Source organism: Rhinoderma darwinii, chromosome 5, assembly GCF_050947455.1.
Source record: "Rhinoderma darwinii isolate aRhiDar2 chromosome 5, aRhiDar2.hap1, whole genome shotgun sequence".
Classification (NCBI taxonomy): domain Eukaryota; kingdom Metazoa; phylum Chordata; class Amphibia; order Anura; family Rhinodermatidae; genus Rhinoderma; species Rhinoderma darwinii.
In genome coordinates, this window is record NC_134691.1 from 209,138,877 (window position 1) to 209,161,082 (window position 22,206).

General features: G+C 40.1%; 1 protein-coding gene across 2 annotated transcripts in view; it reads right to left on the reverse strand.

The window, feature by feature from the left end:
* MARCHF6 (membrane associated ring-CH-type finger 6) overlaps positions 1-22,206 on the reverse strand; it is a 375,114-nt gene that overhangs the window by 142,570 nt on the left and 210,338 nt on the right. For both annotated transcript variants that reach the window (XM_075826906.1, XM_075826903.1), the window contains exons 12-14: positions 18,582-18,662; positions 15,760-15,828; positions 6,441-6,515 (exon numbers count right to left, since the gene is read on the reverse strand). In XM_075826906.1, the coding sequence (XP_075683021.1) occupies positions 6,441-6,515; positions 15,760-15,828; positions 18,582-18,662 (225 nt within the window). The remainder of the gene's footprint in view (positions 1-6,440; positions 6,516-15,759; positions 15,829-18,581; positions 18,663-22,206) is intronic.

Sequence of the window (22,206 nt, forward strand, 5' to 3'; positions counted from 1 at the left end):
ATTTTGAATAAGGAAGGCTATCACTCCATTTTGCAACGACATGCCATACCCTGTGGACAGCGCTTGATTGGAGCCAATTTCATCCTACAACAGGACAATGACCCAAAGCACACCTCCAAATTATGCAAGAACTATTTAGGGAAGAAGCAGGCAGCTGGTATTCTATCTGTAATGGAGTGGCCAGCGCAGTCACCAGATCTCAACCCCATAGAGCTGTTGTGGGAGCAGCTTGACCGTATGGTACGCAAGAAGTGCCCATCAAGCCAATCCAACTTGTGGGAGGGGCTTCTGGAAGCATGGGGTGAAATTTCTCCCGATTACCTCAGCAAATTAACAGCTAGAATGCCAAAGGTCTGCAATGCTGTAATTGCTGCAAATGGTGCATTCTTTGACGAAAGCAAAATTTGAAGGAGAAAATTATTATTTGAAATAAAAATCATTATTTCTAATCTTGTCAATGTCTTGACTATATTTTGTAGTCATTTTGCAACTCATTTGATAAATTTCTGACTAATTCTTTCTGTTTTTCTGAATTTTTTTTAGGGTCTTTGTGGGAAAGAATCTGTCTGGGGGGAAGAGATTTGAATTCTAGAAGATACCCTGTTTTTACCCTTCCCAAGATCCACCGATTTGATGAAATTTTTCCCCAATTTTTGAAAAACAGGGATAGGCAACCCCACATCATGGATCTTCTGGCGTCATTGTTGGTGTTCCCTGTTTTTGGGGTAGTTTTGAGGCCTGAAAAGGAAACCCTTGTTCTTCCTAGGAAACTTTTGGGTTTTAAACTCCTGTCCCCTAGGGTTAGGTCTTTTATTAAACCTTTTGGGACGAAAGGAGTCCATTGGTTTTCCTGGTGTAGGGAATTCCTTTTTTCTATCAGACGCTTTCTCCAATGGGTCATCTATCAGGGGCCGAAACAGATAATCTCCAGAGCAGGGAATTGCAAAAAGCTTCCCTTTTGATCCAAAAGGGTATTCCAGGTTTTTAGCCAAATAGCCCTTCTAGCAGAGTTTCAGATGGCTGCTGATCGGGCGGATAGGCGGAGAGAATCTATGGAGGCGTCAGCCAGAAAATCTGCTGCCTTAGATAGCGCTGGAAGGGAGGAGAGGATCTGCTCCCTAGGAGTCTTGTCTCGAAAGGTAGTAATCAGCTTTCCTATCCATGGGATTGGATAAAGAGTCTAGATCCTCAAAGGGAAGAGCATTTTTCCTCTATATTTTTGCCACTGGGGCGTCAAGATTAGGGGTATTACCCAGTCCCTGCAGACCTCTTCTTCAAAGGGATAAATTGATAGTTTTTTACCGCTCAGACAGTTGTGGATATAAAGTCTGAAGTCTCCATCAAGGGTTTGACCTTCCCCCAGCTAGCATACAGAAAGAGCGATCCAAATTTCCACTGGTGTGTGTATCTCGCTGGTATAATGCAACCCGACCCTGACTTTCGCCCTTCTGGCTACCTCTGATGTCCCAGAGGAAGCCAGAAAGGCGAAACCCAGGGTCGAGTTGCATTATTTGGCGTGTTACAAGAGCTTATCTTATGCTTTTATCTATATCTGTTTTTGTAAGTATGGAATAGACTCGTGGAATTTGTAGTTTCCAAAAGGTAGTGCACTATCTCCTTTTTCTCCCTTGTTGGAGATTTAGAACATCAAGTACGAGGATATACACAGCAGCAGTTGCAGTACAAGTACCAGCGGGATACACACACCAGTGGAAATTTGGATCGTTCTTTCTGTATGCTAGCTGGGGGAAGGTCAAACCCTTGATGGACACTTCAGACTTTACATCCACAACCGTCTGAGCGGTAAAAAACTATCAATTTGTCTCTGTTTTTTTGTGGTGTTGAGGATTTCACCTCTTTTTTACCTGCTCCGGTTGTTCATCTCCTTGTTGAGATATTTCAGTGAGTAGAGAGCGGAGTTGTATATTTGGTTGTTATTGTCTTCAAAGGGATATTTCCTTTTAAGAAATTTGGGAATACCAACTTTCCTATCTGGATTTTTCCATTCCCTTTCGATGAGACTTAATACATTTTTATGAATGGGAAAATCTCTCTGTTTTCTAGGCTCTAAGCCTTCAAATATTATGTCCTGGACACAACAAGGTTCTTTGTGGTCATCAATATTCATAGCTGCTCTTACGGTTTTTAGGAGCTGATCTACGTCTTCTGCTAAGAACAAATCCCCCCCCTGTCCTCATCCGAGGTATTAGCTGAAGAGCTCAGTTCTCGTTTCTCTAGCTGAAAATCCTCGTCAGTAGAGGAATCTGATAAATCTACCCGACTGGAAGAGGTGGACGGTAGATTTTTCTTTAGGGACTTTAGCGAGTTCCTAGCATCTTCCCTCATGATCTCTTTAATGCTTGAAGCCAGAAGTGTAGATTATTCAGTGATGATTTGATCTAAGCAATTCTGGCAAAGTCTTTTATTATAAGAGGCTGCAAGTTTTTTATTACAAACTGCGCATTCTTTGTTAGTGGTCTTATCCAGATTCTTTCTAGGACCTTCCCTGGCCTAAACATACGTACAAGAGAAGAGGACAGTATTAGCAAAGAGAGAGGGTTTTTTTTGTCTTACCCTATATAAGTCCTGCCTTCTCCTCGAGTACCACACTGGAGGATCTTTTGGCATCCGAGTGGTCAGCGCGTCCTGCTGCTTCTACTGGCGTTTCCATTATGGGAGGAGATGCTGCAGACGGAGGCTCCATATCGTTGAGGCCTAACTAAGCCTTGGATTGGCTGGGGAGGCTCTCTGCTCCTTATGCCTGGAGCACCTCCTCCCCATTGGGGTCGCCGGTACCACCGCTTCCTTGAGTGTAGGACGCTTAACCCCGCCAGAAGTGACGCGTTGCCGCTTCCGGAAGTTTTGCACGGAGTGTGCCGGAAGCCGCCAACGCTGGGCTTGCGTATCAGCCCCACCAGGGAACCAAGTACGACCCCGGGAGAATCGCTCTGCCACCAGCGGAAGCTCTCACCTCGTGGGATGGAAGCGATGGACCGGGAGAGGAGGGAGTAACCGTTCCCAGACTTAAGGTTGCTCCCTCCAGAGGAGACTTACACCTTCCAGAGCACCCCTAGGGAGAAAAGGTGAGAACCTGCTAGGGGGTCTGCAACCAAGGGAGAAGTGCTTTTCTCCTAACAGGACAACCCCATCTGGAGGACAGGAAACCTGACTAGGGTGTATGGAAAGGTAGGTCCTTTTTTATATCCTCAGGCTTCCTGTCCAGCGAATGGGATGTCTCTCCAGGGGTGCTGCCATAGGTGAAAGGGGGTAAAAAGTTTTTTTTTTTTACTTCTAAATACTTTTTTACTTTGTTTATTAGTCCCCCTAGGGGACTTGAACCAGTGATCGTTTGATCGATGCATGACATACTGCAATACTAATGTATTGCAGTATATCGTGTTACTAACAGTCTCCTTTGAAGCCCTACCAGAGGCAGAGCTTCAAAGGAGTACAAAGATGGCAGACCTGGGGGCCTTCATTGGGCCCCCAGGCTGCCATGACCACCATTAGTCACCGTCCGATCGCGCACCGGGTGGGGGGCACAATGGCATGTTTGAGGGGTAGCCCCCTGATTCAGAGCAATTTAAATTCCGTGGTTGCGATTGACTGCAGCATTTAAGGTGTTAAACGGGCGGAGTCTAAGTGATCTTTGCTTCCGCCCATTGGTGTAAGGTGTCGGCTGTAAAACACGGCCGTCTCCCGCTGAGTATGGAGCCTGAGCGCGCTCCATACTTCCCCTTGGAGACAATTCAGCAATAGTACATCGTATGTCACCAAGGGGTTAGAGGGGTTTTCCCATGAGGGACTTTTATGACATATCCACAGTATATTTCATAAATCTCAGATAGATGTGGGTCCCACCTCTTGGACCCGCACCTATCTCTAGAATGTGGCCCCCTAAACCACATTCTAGCTTTTTGTGCGCACGCTGCCTCTTGGCCACTTACGGATTACATGGTTGGGAGTTACGGAAACAGCGTAACTCGCTGAGCTGCACGGTTTCTGTAACTCCCTTAGAACTGAATAGTACTTACGGAAAAAGTGTAGCTTGCTAAGCAACGCTGTTTCCGTAACTCCCATAGTAACAGCCCAACGCCCCCCCGCAACATGATTGGGGTTGGAACCGATGGTTGTCATGGCAGCTGTCATTAGGCCCCCAGGTCTGCCTCTGCTAATCCATGCCTCCAGCAAGGCTTAGCAGAGGCCTGTAGAAATGACAATATACTGTAATACATCTGTATTGCAGTGTAATGTACCAGCGATCCCCCAGGGGGAACTTATGGCTATGTTCACACGGAGTATTTTGGGGGAGGAATATCTGCCTCAAAGCTCCAAACGGAATTTTGAGGCAGATATTCCTCCCCCAAAATACTCCGTGTGAATAGCAATTATCGCGCCGTTTTTCGCCCGCGGCCATTGAGCGCCGCGGGCATAAAACACGCTTTCTCCTGCCTCCCATTGAAGTCAATGGGAGGTCGGACGCGGAAGCGCCCGAAGATAGGGAATGTCGCTTCTTTTTCCCGCGAGGCAGTTTTACTGCTCGCGGGAAAAAGACGCCGACGCCTCCCATTGAAATCAATGGGAGGCGTTCTCGGGCCGTTTCTGCCGAGTTTTGCGACGCGGTTTCCGCGTCAAAAAACTCGGCAAAAGACCCCGTGTGAACATAGCCTATGAGTGTAAAAAAAAAGTAAAAAAATATTAAAAGTTCAAAAAAAAAACAAAAAAAAAACAACAAACCCTTTTCCAATTTCTCCTCAAGCAAAACGTAAAAAATAAAAATTAAAAAAATTGGTATCGCTGCGTCCGTAAAAGTCCGAACAACACAATATACCATTATTTAACTCGCACAGTAGCGAACAGCGTAAAAAAAACACAAAAAAACACCAGAACCGTTTTTTGGACAATTTAGCGTTAAAATAAACTGAAATTAAAAAAAAAAGTGATAAAAACACCGTATTTACCAAAAAATGGTGCCAACTACAGCTCGTCCCGCAAAAAAATAACCACTCATACTGCTCAATCGATGAAAAAATATAAAAAGTTATGGCTCTCATGTAGTGAAACAGAACAATTTTTTTTAGTAAAATAATAAATCATTTTTTCCCATTTTCTGTTGACTAAAACTTGGGTGTGTTTTAGAGTCGGTAAAATACGGTATTTAACAAGTTTTATTTCTAATTACCGTGCAGGCAAAAACGGCATTGAAAAAAACTGTTAAATATGTGTAAATACGCATGCAGTTTTGCCGAACAAATGGATTTGTATCCTAACAGGAGAAAGCAGTTTGGGAAAGAAATACCTACTTTGTCCTGATGGGATCCGTTCCCCACGCTAAATATAATATTCCTGAACAGATCTGTATTACAGTGGTCTGAATACTAACACTAGCTGAAAAAAAAAATGGATCCTTTCATTGACAAAAAAAAAAAAGAAGAGACCTTGAAAATTGTGAGGAATTAAAACACAGTAGATTAGAATAAATGCTATAAATACAAAATACATAGAATTCTCTTCATAACATAAAATTAAAAAATATATTCGAATGTCATACATAAAACTGTCAGGCTCTGTCATCACATTACATTATAAGTGCCCTATCTTCTACATAATGTCATCGGCGCTGTAATGTAGATTACAGCAGTGTTTTTTATTTAGTAAAACGATCAGTTTTGACGGAGTTAGGACCTATTTTAGATTTATGCGAATGACTTTCTTAATAGACAACTGGATGTGTTTTTAGTTTTTGACTAAGTGGGCGTTGTGGAGAGAAGTGTATGACGCTGACCAATCAGCGTCATACACTTGCACATAGAGATCCTGCATTGTTCACTATGTGCATCACATACACACACATTAACGTTACTGAAGTGTCTTGAGAGTTCATAGACATCGCTTCCAGCCAGGACGCGATGTCTATTCATAATCCCGACACTTCGGTAACATTTGTGTGAGAGTTAATGACAGCAAGCGTGATTTACAGCTGTCATTAAGTCCCACACACACGTTACCGAAGTGTCGGGATTGTGAATAGACATCGCGTCCTGGCTGGAAGCGATGTCTATTAACTCTCAAGACACTTCAGTAACGTTATAATGTGTGAGTATGTGACTGCACATAGTGAACAACGCAGGATCACTATGTGCTGAGTAAATGAATAGAGGGAAGTGTATGACGCTGATTGGTCAGCATCATATACTTCTCTCCACAACACCCACTTATTCAAAAAGTGAAAACACATCCAGTTGTCTATTAAGAAAGTCATTAGCATAAATCTAAAATAGGTCATAATTCCGTCAAAATTGATAGTTTATCTAAATAAAAAATACTGCTGTAATCTACATTACAGCGCCGATCACATTTTGTAGGAGATAGGCCACGTCTCATGTGGTGACAGAGACTCTTTAAACAGTTTCTCCAACATAGATAATTAAAATACTTACCAATGAGCAAATGTCCAACCACCAGCCACAAACAAGTGGGAAAACACCAATCTCCACAACTACCAGTAAAGAAACCTTTAAGAGAGGGAGAAAATATATTAATTGATATTCTACTTCACACTATGTTGTTTAGATGGCTAATAAAAAATTATATTTGTGCCCGCTAGTCTTTTTTAAAGCCTCATTTTATAATCGGTTTACCAGGCTTCAGACTTTTACAAAAAAAGTCTGCTACAATTCTGATGCATTTCTTACATGACACCACAGAATGCATTGATACAAACAAAATATATAAAAAGATGTTTACCATCAATTTTTTCCACCAAAAATATAATTAATAAATTGAAAAACCCCTTAGTGTCTAAGCCTGTTTGGCCTTCAGGACCAGCCCCATTTTTGCAAATCTGACATGTGTCACTTTATGTGGTAATAACTCCAGAATGCTTCTGCCTATCCAAGCGATTCTGAGATTGTTTTCTCGTGACATGTTGTACTTTATGATACTGAAAAAATGTCGTCGTTAAATTCAATATTTATTTGTAAGAAACGCCAAGATTTAGAGAAAATTAGCAAAAATTTGCATTTTTCTAAATTTAAATGTATTTACTTGTAAAACGGATAGTAATACCACACAAAATACTTACTAGTTTATATTTCCCATATGTCTACTTTATGTTTTCGTCGTTTTTATTTTATTTTTCTAGGACGTTACAAGGCTTAGAACTTTAGAAGCAATTTCTCATATTTTCAAGAAAATTTCAAAAGCCTATTTTTTCAGGGACCAGTTCAGTTCTGAAGTGGCATTGAGGGCCCTATATATTAGAAAGTCCCCAGAAGTCACCCCATTTTGAAAACTGCACCGATCAAAGTATTCAAAACAGCATTCAGAAAATGTTTTAACCCTTTAGGCGTTTCACAGGAATTAAAGCAAAGTAGAGGTGAAATTTACAAATTTCATTTTTTTTCTTCGAAAATTCATTTGTAATACATTTTTTCTGTACCACAGAAGGTTTTACCCAAGAAATGCAACTCAATAGTTATTGCCCAGATTCTGCAGTTTTTAGAAATATCCCGCATGTGGCCCTAGTGTGATAATGGACTGAAACACAGGCCTCAGAAGCAAAGGAGCACCCAGTGGATTTTGGGCCTCCTTTTTTTAGAATATATTTTAGGCACCATGTCAGGTTTGAATAGGTCTTGTGGTACCAAAACAGTAAAGACCCCCAAAAAGTGACCCCATTTTGGAAACTATACCCCTCAAGGAATGTATCTATGGGTATAGTTAGCATTTTTAACCCACAGTTTTTTTGCTAAATTTATTTGAATTAGTATGTGAAGATGAAAATCTACTTTTTTTGTGAAAAAACTTAGAAATTATTTTTTTTACAAGGAATAAAGTAGAAAAAACACCCCAACATATGTAAAGCAATTTCTTCCGATTATAGCAATACCCCATATGTGGTAATAAACTGCTGTTTGGACCCACAGCAGGCCTCAGAAGAGAAGGAGCACCATTTGGATTTTGGATTTCTGATTTTGCTGGAATAGTTTTCAGTGCCGTGTCGCGTTTGCAATGCACTGGAGGGATAAAAACCGTGGAAACCCCCCAATAGTGACCCCATTTTGGAAGCTACACCCCTCAAGGAATTTTTCTAGGGGTAAAGTTGGCATTTTGACCCCACAGTTGTTTTGCTGAATTCATTGGAATTAGGTTGTAAAGGTAAAAATCTACTTTTTTTCTGAAAAAAGGTAGCCATTTTTAATTTTTACAAGGAATAAAGGAGAAAAAGCACCCCAACATTTGTAAAACAATTTCTCCTGATTACGTAAATACCCCATATGTGGTAATAAACTGCTGTTTGGACCCACACCGGGCCTTAGAAGGGAAGGAGCGCTATTTGGCTTTTGGAGCGCAAATTTACCTGGAATAGTTTTTGGGTGTCATGTCGAATTTGCAAAGCCCCTGAGAGACCGAAACAGTGGAAGCCCCCCAAAAGTAACCCCATTTGGGAAACTACACCACTTAAGAAATCTATCTAGGGGTATAGTGAGCATTTAGGCCCCAAACGTCTTTTGCAGCATTTATTAGAATTAGGGCGTGAAAATTAATATCAACATTATTTCCACTAAAATGTTGAATTTTTTTAAATTTCACAAAGGATAAAGGAGAAAATGCAACCCAACATTTGTAAAGCAATTTCTCCCGAGTATGGCTATACCCCACATGTGGTCATAAATGCTTTTTCATTAGAAAGTAATTAACCCTTTATGAACTGATTCATGTTTTGCTTTTTTCTTTTTCGTTTTTCCTCCCCGCTTTCCGAGAGCCACAACTTTTTTTATTTTTCCGTCAATAGAGTGGTGTGAGGGCATATTTTTTGCGGGACGAGCTGTAGTTTTTATTGGTACCATTTTTTGGTACATAAGACTTTTTGAGCACTTTTTATTAAATTTTTTTGGTAGAGCCAGGGTGACCAAAAAACTGCGATTTTGCAGTTTAAAATTCTTTATTTTTCACGACGTTCACCGTGTGAGTTAAGTAATGGTATATTGTAATAGCTTGGACTTTTACGGACGCAGCGATACCAATTTTGTGTATTTTTTTAATTTTTTTACATTGAGAGAAAAAATGTGAAAAGGGTTTCTTTTTGGACTTTAAATATTTATTTAATTTTTTCCAGTGATAATAACTACTTACTTTTGTTTTTACATATTTTATTAGTCCCCCTGGGAGACTTGAACCAGCGATAGTTAGATCACTGGTAGAATACACTGCAATACTAATGTATTGCAGTATATTGTGATTTTTACAGGCTCCTGTAACAGCGTGATCGCTGTTTCTGTCCGTTAGTCCCGGGTATCAGCTGTAATACACAGCTGACACCCGCAGCGTATGGCGCGGGCTCAGCGCGTGAGATGCTCCATATATCACCCCCCACACCACGACATGCTATTAAGTCATGGTGCGCGAAGGGTTTAATGCAGAGTGAAAATTAAAATTTTCCACTGATGTGCCATTTTAGTGCACTATATGTTGTGCCCAGTTTGTGCCACAAATACCACATAAAATATTAACAGGGTTCTCCCGGGTATGGCGATGCCATATCGGTGGACGTAAACGGCTGTTTGGGCACGCTGTAGGGCTCAGAAGGGAGGGACGCCATTTGGCTTTTGGAGCGCATATTTTGCTTGGTAGTAGCTCTGGCGTTTTGCTGGTATTTCAGTTTATAATGTGGGGGCACATGTAGGCTGGGCAGAGTACATCAGGGGCATAATAAGAGGGTAAATAAATAATAATCCACAGATATGTGGCCAGTGTCGCACTTATAAATGGCACCCGATCCTATCCGCTTTTGGAACGCTCTGTACATTTTGCATCGCGATAATCTGGGAGCCGGAACTTTTTTTTATTTTTTCACCACCGGAGCCGTGTGAGGGCTTATTTGTTGCGGGACAATCTGTAATTTTCATTGGTACCATTTTGGGGTGCATGCAATTTTGTTGATCACTTTTTATTCAATTTTTCGGCAAGCCAAGTGACCAAAAACCATCAATTCTGACAATGCTTTTTATTTCTTTTTGACTGCGTTTACCCTGGGCTATAAATGACTATTATACTTTATTCTGCGGGTCGGTACGATTATGGCGATACCATATGTATATACGGTTTTTTATGTTTTGCAGCGTTTGCGCAATAAAATCACTTATTTAGAAAATAAATTATTTTTTGTGTCACCATATTCTGAGAGCCATAACTTTTTTATTTTTCAGTCAAGCTGTGTAAGGGCTTGTTTTTTGCGGGACGGGTTGTAGTTTGTATCGGTACTATTTTGGCGTACATGCGACTTTTTGATCACTTTTTATTACATATTTTGGGAGGGGTGGTGACCAAAAAATAGTGATTCTGCCATTGTTTTTCGTTTCTTTTTTTGGGGTGTTCACCGTGCGGGAAAAATAATATTATAGTTTTATAGTTGGGGTCTTTACGAACGCAGTGATACCAAATATGTGTAATTTTTTTTTACGTATTCATTTTTTTTCCTATAATAAAAGACTTATTATAGGAAAAAAAGCAGTTCTTGTTTATATCACTTATAACTTTTATTTTTACACTTTTTTGAAAACATTTTTATTCTTTTTTTTACTTTTTTCACTTGTCCCACTAGGGGACACTTAGACTTGCAGCTCTGATCGTTGCTGGAATACATTACACTACACACGTAGTGTAATGCATTCCAACTGTCAGTGTGACGTAACAGTCACACTGACAGAAAGCCTACGACGACCACCCTCGGGGTGGTCCTCATAGGCTTCTGTACATAGCAACCCGGAAGCCATTGTCTGGCGTCCGGTTGCCATGGGTACCATCGCCAGCCCCCGTGATTTCGCGTGGGGGCTGCCGATCGGCGCTAAACACCTTAATTGTGGCGTTCAAAATCGAGCGCCGCAATTAAGAGGTTAACTGCCGATATCAGCGGCGATGGGCCGCTGATCGGCAACGGGGAATGCAGGGCAGACACCCTGCACAGTTAACCGCCGCTGCGGTGTAGCGCCGCGGTTAACGGTCAAAGCACAGACGTAATTGCACGTCAAGGTGCGCAAACTTACTGCTCACCTCGACGTACAGTTACGTCATGGTGCGTTAAGGGGTTAACCAATCCCTTCCAGACATTTGTCGTAAGTACAAGTCATGGAAAGATTGTGATTCCCGCAAAATGTTGAACACTTATGAAAAATAGATTAAACGGGCTCAGGGGCTGAGCCCACGCCATCAGCCCCGGGTATCAGCTGATACAGCTGACACCCTACTGTAATCGCAGGATTCTGAGCTAGCGCCGATCCCCACAATTAACCACTTCAAAAGCAACCACAGCATCTAAGTAGTTTGTAGCCGATGAGAATCACCGCATCACGAGCCGATGGCTGATATGGCAACCAGAGGCCTAACAATGGCCTTCTGGTCTGCCAAGTACGAAAGCCTTTTAGGCCTCAACTGGAGGCAGAACCAAATAGGTTTGCGGTCAGTGTAAGACTGACAGCTCTAATGCATTGCACTACATAGGTAGGGTAATGTATTAGAATAGCAATCAGAGAGTTGGACTTCAAGTCCCCCAGTTGGAATAAAAAAATAAAAAATAAAATAAAAAAAACAAAACAAAAAACGTAGTAGTATGAAGTAACAAAATAAAAAAAATTTCCAGATCAAGTCCTTCATTATTGAAAAAAATTAATAAACTATACATAATGGGTATAGCCACATCAGTAACGGCCTGAACTACAAAAATATTATATTTATCTTGTACGGTGAACGCCCAAAAAAAAAACTCAAGACAGAAGTGTCAGAAATGCTGCTTTTTGGTCCGATTGACTTTAAAAAAGTTGGAATAAAAAAAGTGATCAAAAAGTTGCATGTATCCAAAAATTGTACCAATAAAAACTAAAGCTCGTCTCACCAAAAACAAGGCCTCATACAGCTCCGTCCACAATTAAAAAGTTCTGTCTCAAAACATGGCAAAAAAGTAATTTTATTGTGCAAAAAGTTGTAAAATATAAAATAAATACATTTTATATCACTGGAATCGTACTGACCCACAGAATGTCATTTATAAACGCACAGTTAACACTGTATAAAAAAAATAAATCTATAGAAGTGTATAGAATAGAAGTGTATAATGCTGACATATGATGCTGACAAACACTTCTATTCACAACGCCCAGCTAGTAAAACAAGTAAACACGCCCAGATGTTACAAACACAAGACACAGTTGGAAATAAGAGAAAACACGCCCAGTTGTCCATTAGAAAGGCTCATTTGCATAAATATAAAATTGCTCATAACTTGCCCAAAAATGATCGTTTAAAAAAACAAAAAAAAACGTTACTGTTATCTACATTGCAGCGCCGATCACATGCAATAGGAGATAGGGATTTGATAATCTGGTGACAGAGCCTCTTTAAGTTATGACTCATTAATCAAGAAAGAAAAAATATGCAGTTGTGCAGACCCGAGGGGAACAACTCTATTTCAAGAGGCGCTTTATCATCGCCCTAATATTAGGGAACCAGGAAGGGGAGGGCCCTGGAAGTGAGGGTGTCGTATTATACCAGGACATCACTTTCCCAGAAAAATTCCCCAAACTGCAAAGATGCAGAGTGTGGACCAAAAGAGGGATTAAAAAGAACACCATTTATCAGTGCGACAGTGGCCTGTGCATAAAGGATTGCTTCACAGCGTAACATTCATTGATAATTTTATTTATTTTTTTATCGCATTGTTATACCACCTGATTATGCCATAGTGTACTCTGTCCACCTTACATATGCTGCCACATTAAAAAACTGAATTACCAGTAAAGCTACAAACAAAACTGGCATTAAGCAAAATCTGCGCTCCAAAAATCTGCGCTCCAAAAATCTGCGCTCATACTTATATCGATCTCACCCGGCAGAGCAGGGACGCCTCCAGCCCTCAGCTACCTCTGGCAGCTGAGAGCAGGGAGATTTGACGCTCAATGCTCTGTTTACTTTATTCTAATGCAGCGACGTAAAAAGGCATATGTATTGGCGGTCACTAACGGGTTAAGAAACTTTCTAAATAGTGTTTTCAATGCTTTGAGGGGTGCAGTTTTTAAAATGAGGTAATCTATGGTTGTTTCTAATATATGGGCCCGAGGCTGGATTCACAAGAGCATGTTCGGTCCGTAAAGGACGACCGCAAGTCCCAGACTGAACACACTGCAGGGAGCCGGGCTCCTAGCATCATAGTTATTTATGTACGACGCTAGGAGTCCCTGCCTCTCCGTGGAACTACTGTCTCGTACTGAAAACATGATTACAGTATGGGACAGTTATCCTGCAGCGAGGCAGGGACTCATAGCGTCGTACATAACTATGATGCTAGGAGCCCGGCTCGAGTGAATCCAGCCTATGGAGAGCCCCAAACTCACTTCAGAACTGAAATGGTCGTTAAAAAAAATACGCTTTTGAAATTTTATTGAAAATTTGAGAAATTTCTGCTAAAATTATAAGCCTGGTTATGGCCTAGAAAAAGAAAAGGATGTTCAAAAAACAATGGCAACATAAAAGTAGACATATGGGAAATGTCAATTAGTTATACCACACAAAATAGTTACTATCTCTTAAGGCTGGGTTCACAAGACCTATTTTCAGGCATAACCGAGGCGTATTATGCGTCAAATTATGCCTGAAAATACGGCTCAAGTACGTCGGAAAAAATCTGCCCATTCATTTGAATGGGTTTGCCGACGTACTGTGCCGACGACCTGTCATTTACGCGTCGTCGTTTGACAGCTGTCAAACGACGACGCGTAAAATGACTGCCTCGTCAAAGAAGTGCAGGGCACTTATATACATTATATGCAGGGCACTTCTTTCAGACGTAATTTCAGCCGTTCTTCATTGAAGTCAATGAAGCACAGCTCAAGATTTACGAGCGTCACAGACGCCTCGCAAAATACGAGGAGGAGCTTTTACGTCTGAAACGAGGCAGCTGTTTTCTCCTGAAAACAGCCTGTCATTTCAGACGTAAAAGCCAGTTCTCGTGTGCACATACCCTAAAAGAAAAATACATTTAAAAATGTATAAAAATGCTAATGTTTGCAATTTTTTTTTATTTTTTTAAATGTTGGTCTTTTCACAAATATGCAAAGAATGTATCAACCAAATTTTACTTCTGACAAAGTACAATATGTCATAAGAAAACAGTCTCAGAAATGCTTGGATAGGTAAAAGCATTCCAAAGTTATTGCCACATAAAGTGACACGTGTGGGATTTGAAAAAGGAGGCTCTGTCAGGAAAGTCAAAAGTGGCTGGAGCAGGGAGGGGTTAAAAACGTGCGTTAAAATAAACAAACATAACCTTTAAAAAGGATCGGTCATGTACCCAGAAAAGTTCATCTGTCTTCATACCTGTACTGCGGCCTTGTTCCGGATTCCAGCGTAGTTGATTTAATTTTGCTAGGTTCTGTCAGAGTGGCTTCGGTTCATGCCCCATTGATGCTGGGCAATGGAAACCACCCAGTTGTCAATTTATTAAAAAATTAGCACATCAGCTACCGAAATGAACCGGCTCATTGCTAGGGGAACGGCGGCTGATGGCACGAAGGTACCTGGCAACATGACAAACTGTGCTAGAGTTCGGAACAAGGAAGCAGTAAATGCATAGAGACATTACCTTTTTATGGGGACTGTGTTGATATCGAGTGCTCGGTATTGCCGTTGTGGGTGAAATAATCCAGGCGGACACAGAAAATAGTTTAACAGTTAAAACAGCATGTTTGAGGGAAACAGAGGGCGCTCAGTACCCATACCACTTGCTGTGATAAAGTCTATTGGTTAATAGTAAATACTTTGCTTACTTTACTTTGGACCCAGGATACCCTGTCTGTAAAAATGGCTGACTCAATCCCTCAACTGCTTTTTTTCTACCAACTGTCATGCAGCAGCCACGCCTCCTGTGCACGGAACAGTCCAAAAGGGGAAATTCTATGAGGGAGATAGAGGGGAATAATGGGAGAGTCCAGGAGGGGAAATAGAGGGGAATAAATGGAAGATACAGGGGCGGATCACCGTGCTTTATTTAAAGAGGCTCTGTCACCAGATTATAAGTGCCCCATCTCCTACATAATCTGATCGGCACTGTAATGTAGATAACAGCAGTGGTTTTTATTTTGAAAAACTATCATTTTTGAGCAAGTTATGAGCAATTTTAGATTTATGCGAATTAGTTTCTTAATAGACAACTGGGCGTGTTTTTACATTTGACCAAGTGGGTGTTGTACAGAGGAGTGTATGACGCTAACCAATCAGTGACCAATCAGTGTCATACACTTCTCATTGTTCCAGCCCGGCTTCTTTCACTACGCAACGTGATCCACAGCACAGTGTGACTGTGCAGTGAAAGAAGCTGGGCTGAAACAATGATTGGTCACTGATTGGTCAGCGTCATACACTTCTCTTTACAACGCCCAGTTGGTAAAAAAAAAAAGTAAAAACACACCCAGTTGTCTATTAAGAAACTAATTCGCATACATCTAAAATTGCTCAAAAATGTTTTTCAAAATGAAAACCACTTATCTAAATGACAGCGCTGATCAGATTACGTAGGAGATAGGGCATATATAATCTGGTGGCAGAGCCTCTTTAAGAACAACGGTCTAAAGGTGGAGCGGGTGGGAAAGACTGACATGATCTGACACTTGGTGCCAGAACACCACTCCCAGGGACATGATAGGTTCCACTTAAGAAACACTAATGGGAATATACTCTTAATATAACTAAAGATTAATAAGAAGTTACCTTCACAACTATGTAGCAAATGCCCAATATTCGTCTTGATCGCTGAAACTTTATAACTGCTGCTAAACCCTGAAAAAATATCTTAAGAAAAATAAATGTATGAAAGGTAATGCAACTAAGCAGTAAAAAAATAAAAAATAAACCATATTTTAAAATAGAAAAGCACTATATAAAAGCTAAATAAAATATACAAATGAGTCTCAAGTTTAATAATGAACAATAAACAAACAAACCAAAAAACACCTGGAAATTAATTTCTTAATTACGCTAAAATGGCAAAGAATAAAAAGGTGAGCCTAGCCCTAATTCTTATGCACACGATTGTTGCTGTTGTTCGGGCCGCAAACTACGGATCTTAGTGTCCATAATGTCTCCGAGTTGCATAAACCTGGTTGACAGATTCTCTTTAATAAAAACAGACTTTTGGACCCATTTACATTAACCCCTTAATGACCGGGCCACTTTGCACGTTAATGACCAAGGATTATTTTTTTGTTTTTTCACGGTCGCATTCCAAGAGTCGTAACTCTTTTTTTATTCCGTTGACATAGCCGTATAAGGGTTTGTTTTTTGCGGGACGAGTTGTATTTTGTAATTGTACAATTTTTAGATGCTTATAACATATTGATTAACTTTTATTACCTTTATTTTAGGAGAGAATTGAAAAAAAGCAGCTATTCAAGCATTAATTTTCACGTTATAAATTTACTCCGTTTACTATGCAGCGTAAATAACATGTTAACTTTATTCTATGGGTCGGCACGATTACGGGGATACCAAATATGTAAGGGTTTTATATGTTTTCCTACGTTTGCACAATAAAAACCCTTTTAGAAAAAAATTACTTGTTTTTGCATCGCCGCATTCCAAGAGCCGTAATTTTTTTATTTTTCCGTCGATGTGGCCGTATGTGGGCTTGATTTTTGCGGGCCAATGTGTAGTTTTCATAAGTACTATTTTGGGGTACATAGGACTTATAGATTCATTTATATTTAATTTTTTTTATGGGGGGGAATGGGAGAAAAGAGAATTTTGCCGTTGTTATTTGCGTTTTCTTTGGATGCCGTTCATCCGGCAGTTTAATTAATGTGTTCATTTTATTGGTCAAGTTGTTACAATCGCGGGGATACCATATATGTGTATGCGTGATTTGTTTTGACACTTTTACTAAATAAAACCACTTTTTGGGCAAAAAAAGTAGTTTTATTTGACTTTGACTGTAATTATTTTTTTTTTCACAAACTTTATTTAACTGATTGACATTTTTTTTTTTAAGTCCCACCAGGGGACTTCACTATGCGATCTGTTGATCACATATATAATGCTTTGGTATACTTAGTATACCAAAGCATTATTGCCTGTCAGTGTAAAACAGACAGGCTAACAGGCAGATGCTGAAGAAAGACCTGGGGGCCTTTGTTAGACCCCCGGCTGTCATGGAAACCCGACGGCGACCCTAGATTTGTTTGCGGGGGCGCCAATCAGGTGACCGAGGGAGCTCCCTCCCTCTGTCAAACACATTAAGTGCCGCTGTCACTATTGACAGCAGCATTTAATGGGTTAAACTGCCGGAATCGGAGCGCGCTTCGATTCCGGCAGTTGAAGCAGGAGCCAGGCTGTGTATAACAGCCGTGCTCCTGCCGCTGATCGCGTGTGTACACTGTCAGTACCCGCGCCATCACAGAATGGATATATCCGTCCTCCTGCGCGAACTAGCAGCTGCTGAGGACGGAGATATCCGTCCTTCGGCGTTGAGTTAAATAAAAATATATGTTCACTTTGGACCTTTGCAGTCCTAGACTACTACAACACCATTAACCCCTTTACCAGCCTAAACTAGAGAAATATAACGTGTTACTCTAAGCCACCCTTGAGCTCAAATAGTTTAGGGTACCTAGAGCGTTAAACCACAGCGTCACCACCCTTCAAGCAGGATATGTAAAACAAATCTAGAAACACGTTTAAAAAAAAAATAATAATCTGTGCTTGCCCTTGTCAAGTTATACTAGTGTGTAAAATTATACTCACTAAACTGCTTACTCAAAATGCTAAACAGGGGGTTGAAAAAGAAACGGCTAGTAATATAAAGCAAGAAACCAGCTAACTAGTTTCTTTTAAAGAGGACCTGTCACCTCTCCTAACACGTCTATTTTTAGTAAATACTTGTGTTCACCATGAAACCACAATTCTGGAGCATTTTTTTTCTTTGAAGGCTACTACGTTGTGCCTTTCCTCTGCTATTCCTCATTGAAATGTGTAGACTAGGTAGGGACACAGACTTTAGACAAGGGGGATGGTAACACCCAGGTGTCAATTTATTCATCAATTTTTAGAAGTAATAACAGAGGGACGGCACAACATAGAGTTCTAAGAAAAGATGCTCGAGAATTGTTATTTCATGGGGAATAAAAGTATTTACTAAAACCGACAAATTAGGAGTTTGTTTTTTTACAGAATTAAAATGCTATGAAACCAACTACTGTCCTAGCAAATCGCTTAGGCCCCACGAACGTGACTGTGCCCGTAATCACGGTCCATGATTACGGGCATTGACGGCCGCTGGATAGCCACCCGCATTTGTGGGCCGTGCTCACATATAAAGTATAGAAGCATGGTCCGTAAAAAGCAAAAAATAGGACATGTCCTATCTTTTGAGGAGCCTTTTGAAGGTACGGACATCTTCCTGTAAATATATATATCTCGTAAATATAGGTCTGTCGGTCATAGAAATTAATAAGTCCGTAATTACAGTCGTGTGCATTGGGCCTTAATGTGTAAGCTTGTATTACTCATTTTATCACGATTAGTAAATAAAAGGATACATGGCAGAGAATCAGTGTGACTGCTAGTAGAACATAACCAACTATTGTTGTTATAAGTCCTTCAAAGTGCGATGCTTTCACCTGTAATAGAAAATAGTAAAAAGGCGTTTACATATAGCTTTTGTTAAAAAAAAACAACTTGTGATACAGATAAATATCAAAGAAGGAATGAGGTTTTATGTTTCTAGAATTAAAAGGGTTATTCTAGTTTAAGACAGATAAAGCGTATTCATAGTATAATTAAGACATACAATTTTACCCAAAACTTTGTATCAATTCTTGACAGTTTGTGAAATGATTTTGAATTCACATGAAAGGGAACTTTATTGTTTACTGTTGTTCATTGTTTACTTCTAGACAGAGCTCTTAACCCCTTAATGACCGGGCATGTTTGTACCTTAATGACCAAGCCAGATTTGTCAAATCTGGTATGTCTGACTTTATCAGAGAATAACTCTGAAAGTTTTGAATATCCAAGTAATTCTGACATTGTTTTTTCGTCACATGTTGTACTTTATTTTAGTGGTAAAAGTAGACTGATACGATTTGCGGAAATTAATAAAAAAATAGAGAAATTGAAGAAATTTTGTAAAAATTATAATTTTTCCCTATTTTTAACTGCAATATGTTACATATGTACACACATACAGTACAATTTTTTTAATTAAATATATATTTCCATCTCTTTACTCTATTTTGGCAGCACTTTTGAAAAAAAATTTTTTTTTTTGAGCAATTTGGAAGACTTACAAATTTAGTAATCATTTTATACATTTTGAAGTACATTTTGTTTTCCTGCACCAAGCCAGGTTTTCAGAGGCTCATAGGTGTCAGAATGGTGGAAACCCCCACAAGTGACCCCATTTTGAAAACTACACCCCTTAAGGTATTTATTAAGGGGTGTTGTAAGTATTTTGACCCCACAGTTTTTTTGTAAGAATTCATGCAAAGCAGGCGTAAAAAAATACAAATTTCACTTTTTTCATAAAAGTATCACTTTGAAGACCGATTTCTTTGTAAAGCGACCATGAGAATTTAGAAACACACCCCAAAATATATCACCCTGTTTCTCCTGTTTTCAAAAATGCCCCCATTGTGACCCTAATGCATTGCTTGGACACACGACTGGGCCGAAAGGGAGGGAGCACCCGGAGGCTTTCAGGTCTCATATTTTGCTTGAAAATGTTTTAGGCCCCACTGTACATTTGGAGAGGTTTTGAGCTACCAGAGCGATAGAATCTCCCCATAAATGACCACATTTAGAAAACTAGACCCCTTAAGGTATTTATCTAGGGGTGTAGTGCGTACTTTGACCACACAGTTTTTTGCTAAATTTAATGCATAGCAGGTGAAAAAAAAACAAAAAACACTTTTTTCATAAAAGTATCACTTTGAAGACCGATTTCTGTGTAAAGCGACCATGAGAATGAAGAAACACACCCCAAAATATATCACCCTGTTTCTCCTGTTTTCAAAAATGCCCCCATTGTGACCCTAATGCATTGCTTGGACACACGACAGGGCCCGAAGGAAGGGAGCACCCGGAGGCTTTCAGGACTCATATTTTGCTTGAAAATGTTTTAGGCCCCACTGTACATTTGGAGAGGTTTTGAGCTGCCAGAACGATAGAAACTCCCCATAAACGACCCCATTTAGAAAACTAGACCCCATAAGGTATTTATTTAGGGGTATAGTAAGTATTTTGACCCCACAGTTTTTTCGCTAAATGTATTGGAATTAGTCTGTAAAAATTAAAATGTACTTTTTTTCTGAAACATAGAAATTTTTATTATTTACAAGGAATAACGAAGAACATTTGTAAAGCAATGTCTCCCGATTACGACAATACCCCATATGTGGTAATAAATTGCTGTTTGGACCCACAGCAGGGCTCAGAAGGGAAGGAGCGCCATTTGGATTTATGATTTTGCTGGAATGGTTTTCGGTGCCATGTTGCATTTGCAATGCACTGGAGGGACCAAAACAGTGGAAACCCCCCAAAAGTGACCCCATTTTGGAAAAACCTTCAAGGAATTTTTCTAGGGGTATAGTGAGCATTTACACCCCACGGGTCTTTTGCAGAGTTTATTAGAATTAGGGCGCGAAAATTAATATCAAAATTTTTTCCACTAAAATGTTGAATTTTCTCATTTTCACAAGGGATAAAGGAGGAAAAAAAAACAACCATTTTTTATAAAGCAATTTCTCCCGAGTACGGAAATACCCCACATGTGGTCATACGTTTTTTTCATTAGAAATGAATTAACCCTTTCAGGACTGATCCAGTTTTTGCTTTCTTATTTTAGAATTTCCCTCCCCGCTTTCCAAGAGCCATAACTTTTTTATTTTTCCATCAATAGAGCGGTGTGAGGGCTTATTTCTTGCGGGAGGAGCTGCAGTTCTTATTGGTACCATTTTTTGGTACAGAAAAAGTGATTCAAAAGTTGTATTACATTTTTTTTTTAGAGCGAAGGTGACAAAAAAAAAAAATGCGATTTTGGCGGTTTCAATTACTACATTTTTTTAAGGTGTGTACTGTGCAAATTAAATATTGGTATATTGTAATAATTCTGACTTTTACGGACGTAGCGATACCAATTTTGTTAATTTTTTTACATTACTTTAGAAGAAAAATGCGAAAAGGTGTTTTGTTTTTTTAACTTTAAAAAAAAAAAAAATCTCACTACTAATAACTATAATTCTTCTACACATTTTATTAATCAATCCCCTTAGGGGACTTGATCCAGCGATCATTGGATCGCTGGTACAATACACTGCAATACTGTATTGCAGTATATTGTTATTCTTACAGGCTTCTGTAACAGAGCGATTGCTGTTCCTGTCCGTTAGTACCGAGGGGGCCTGCTGTAATACACAGCCGACACCCGCAGCGTATGGAGCGGGCTCAGCACGTGAGCCGGCTCCATATATCAACCGCCGCACCATGACGGGCAATTAAGTCATAGTGCGCAAAGGGGTTAATGCACAGCGGATGGTTCAAAGTGAAAATTGCAATTTTCCACTGATATGCCATTTTAGTGCATAATATGTTGTGCCCAGTTTGTGCCACAGAAGACAAATACCTCATAAAACGTTAAGCGGGTTCTCTCGGGTATGGCGACGCCGTATGTGTGGGCGCAAACTGCTGCTTGGGCACGCTGCAGACCTCAGAAGGGAGGGAGCGCCATTTTGCTTTTGGAGCGCAGATTTTGCTTGGTAGTTTTTCTGTTTTGGGTTTCGCTGGTATTTCAGTTTATAATGTGGGGGCATATGTAATCTGTGCGGAGAACATCAGGGCATAATAAGAGGGTGTAATAATGGGGTAAATAAATAATAATTCATAGATATGTGACTGGTGTCACACTGATAAATGGCGCCCGATCTTATCCGCTTTTGGAACATTTTGCATCGCCATATTCTGAAAGCCAGAACTCTTTTATTTTTTCACCACCGGAGCCGTGCGAGGACTTATTTGTTGCGGGACAATCTGTAGTTTTTATTGGTACCATTTTGGGGTACGTGCGTTTTTTTTTTTATCACTTTTTGTTCAATTTTTTTGCAATCCTGAGCAAAAAACAGGAATTCTGACACCGTTTTTTAGGTTTTCTTTTTGCGGCGCTCACCG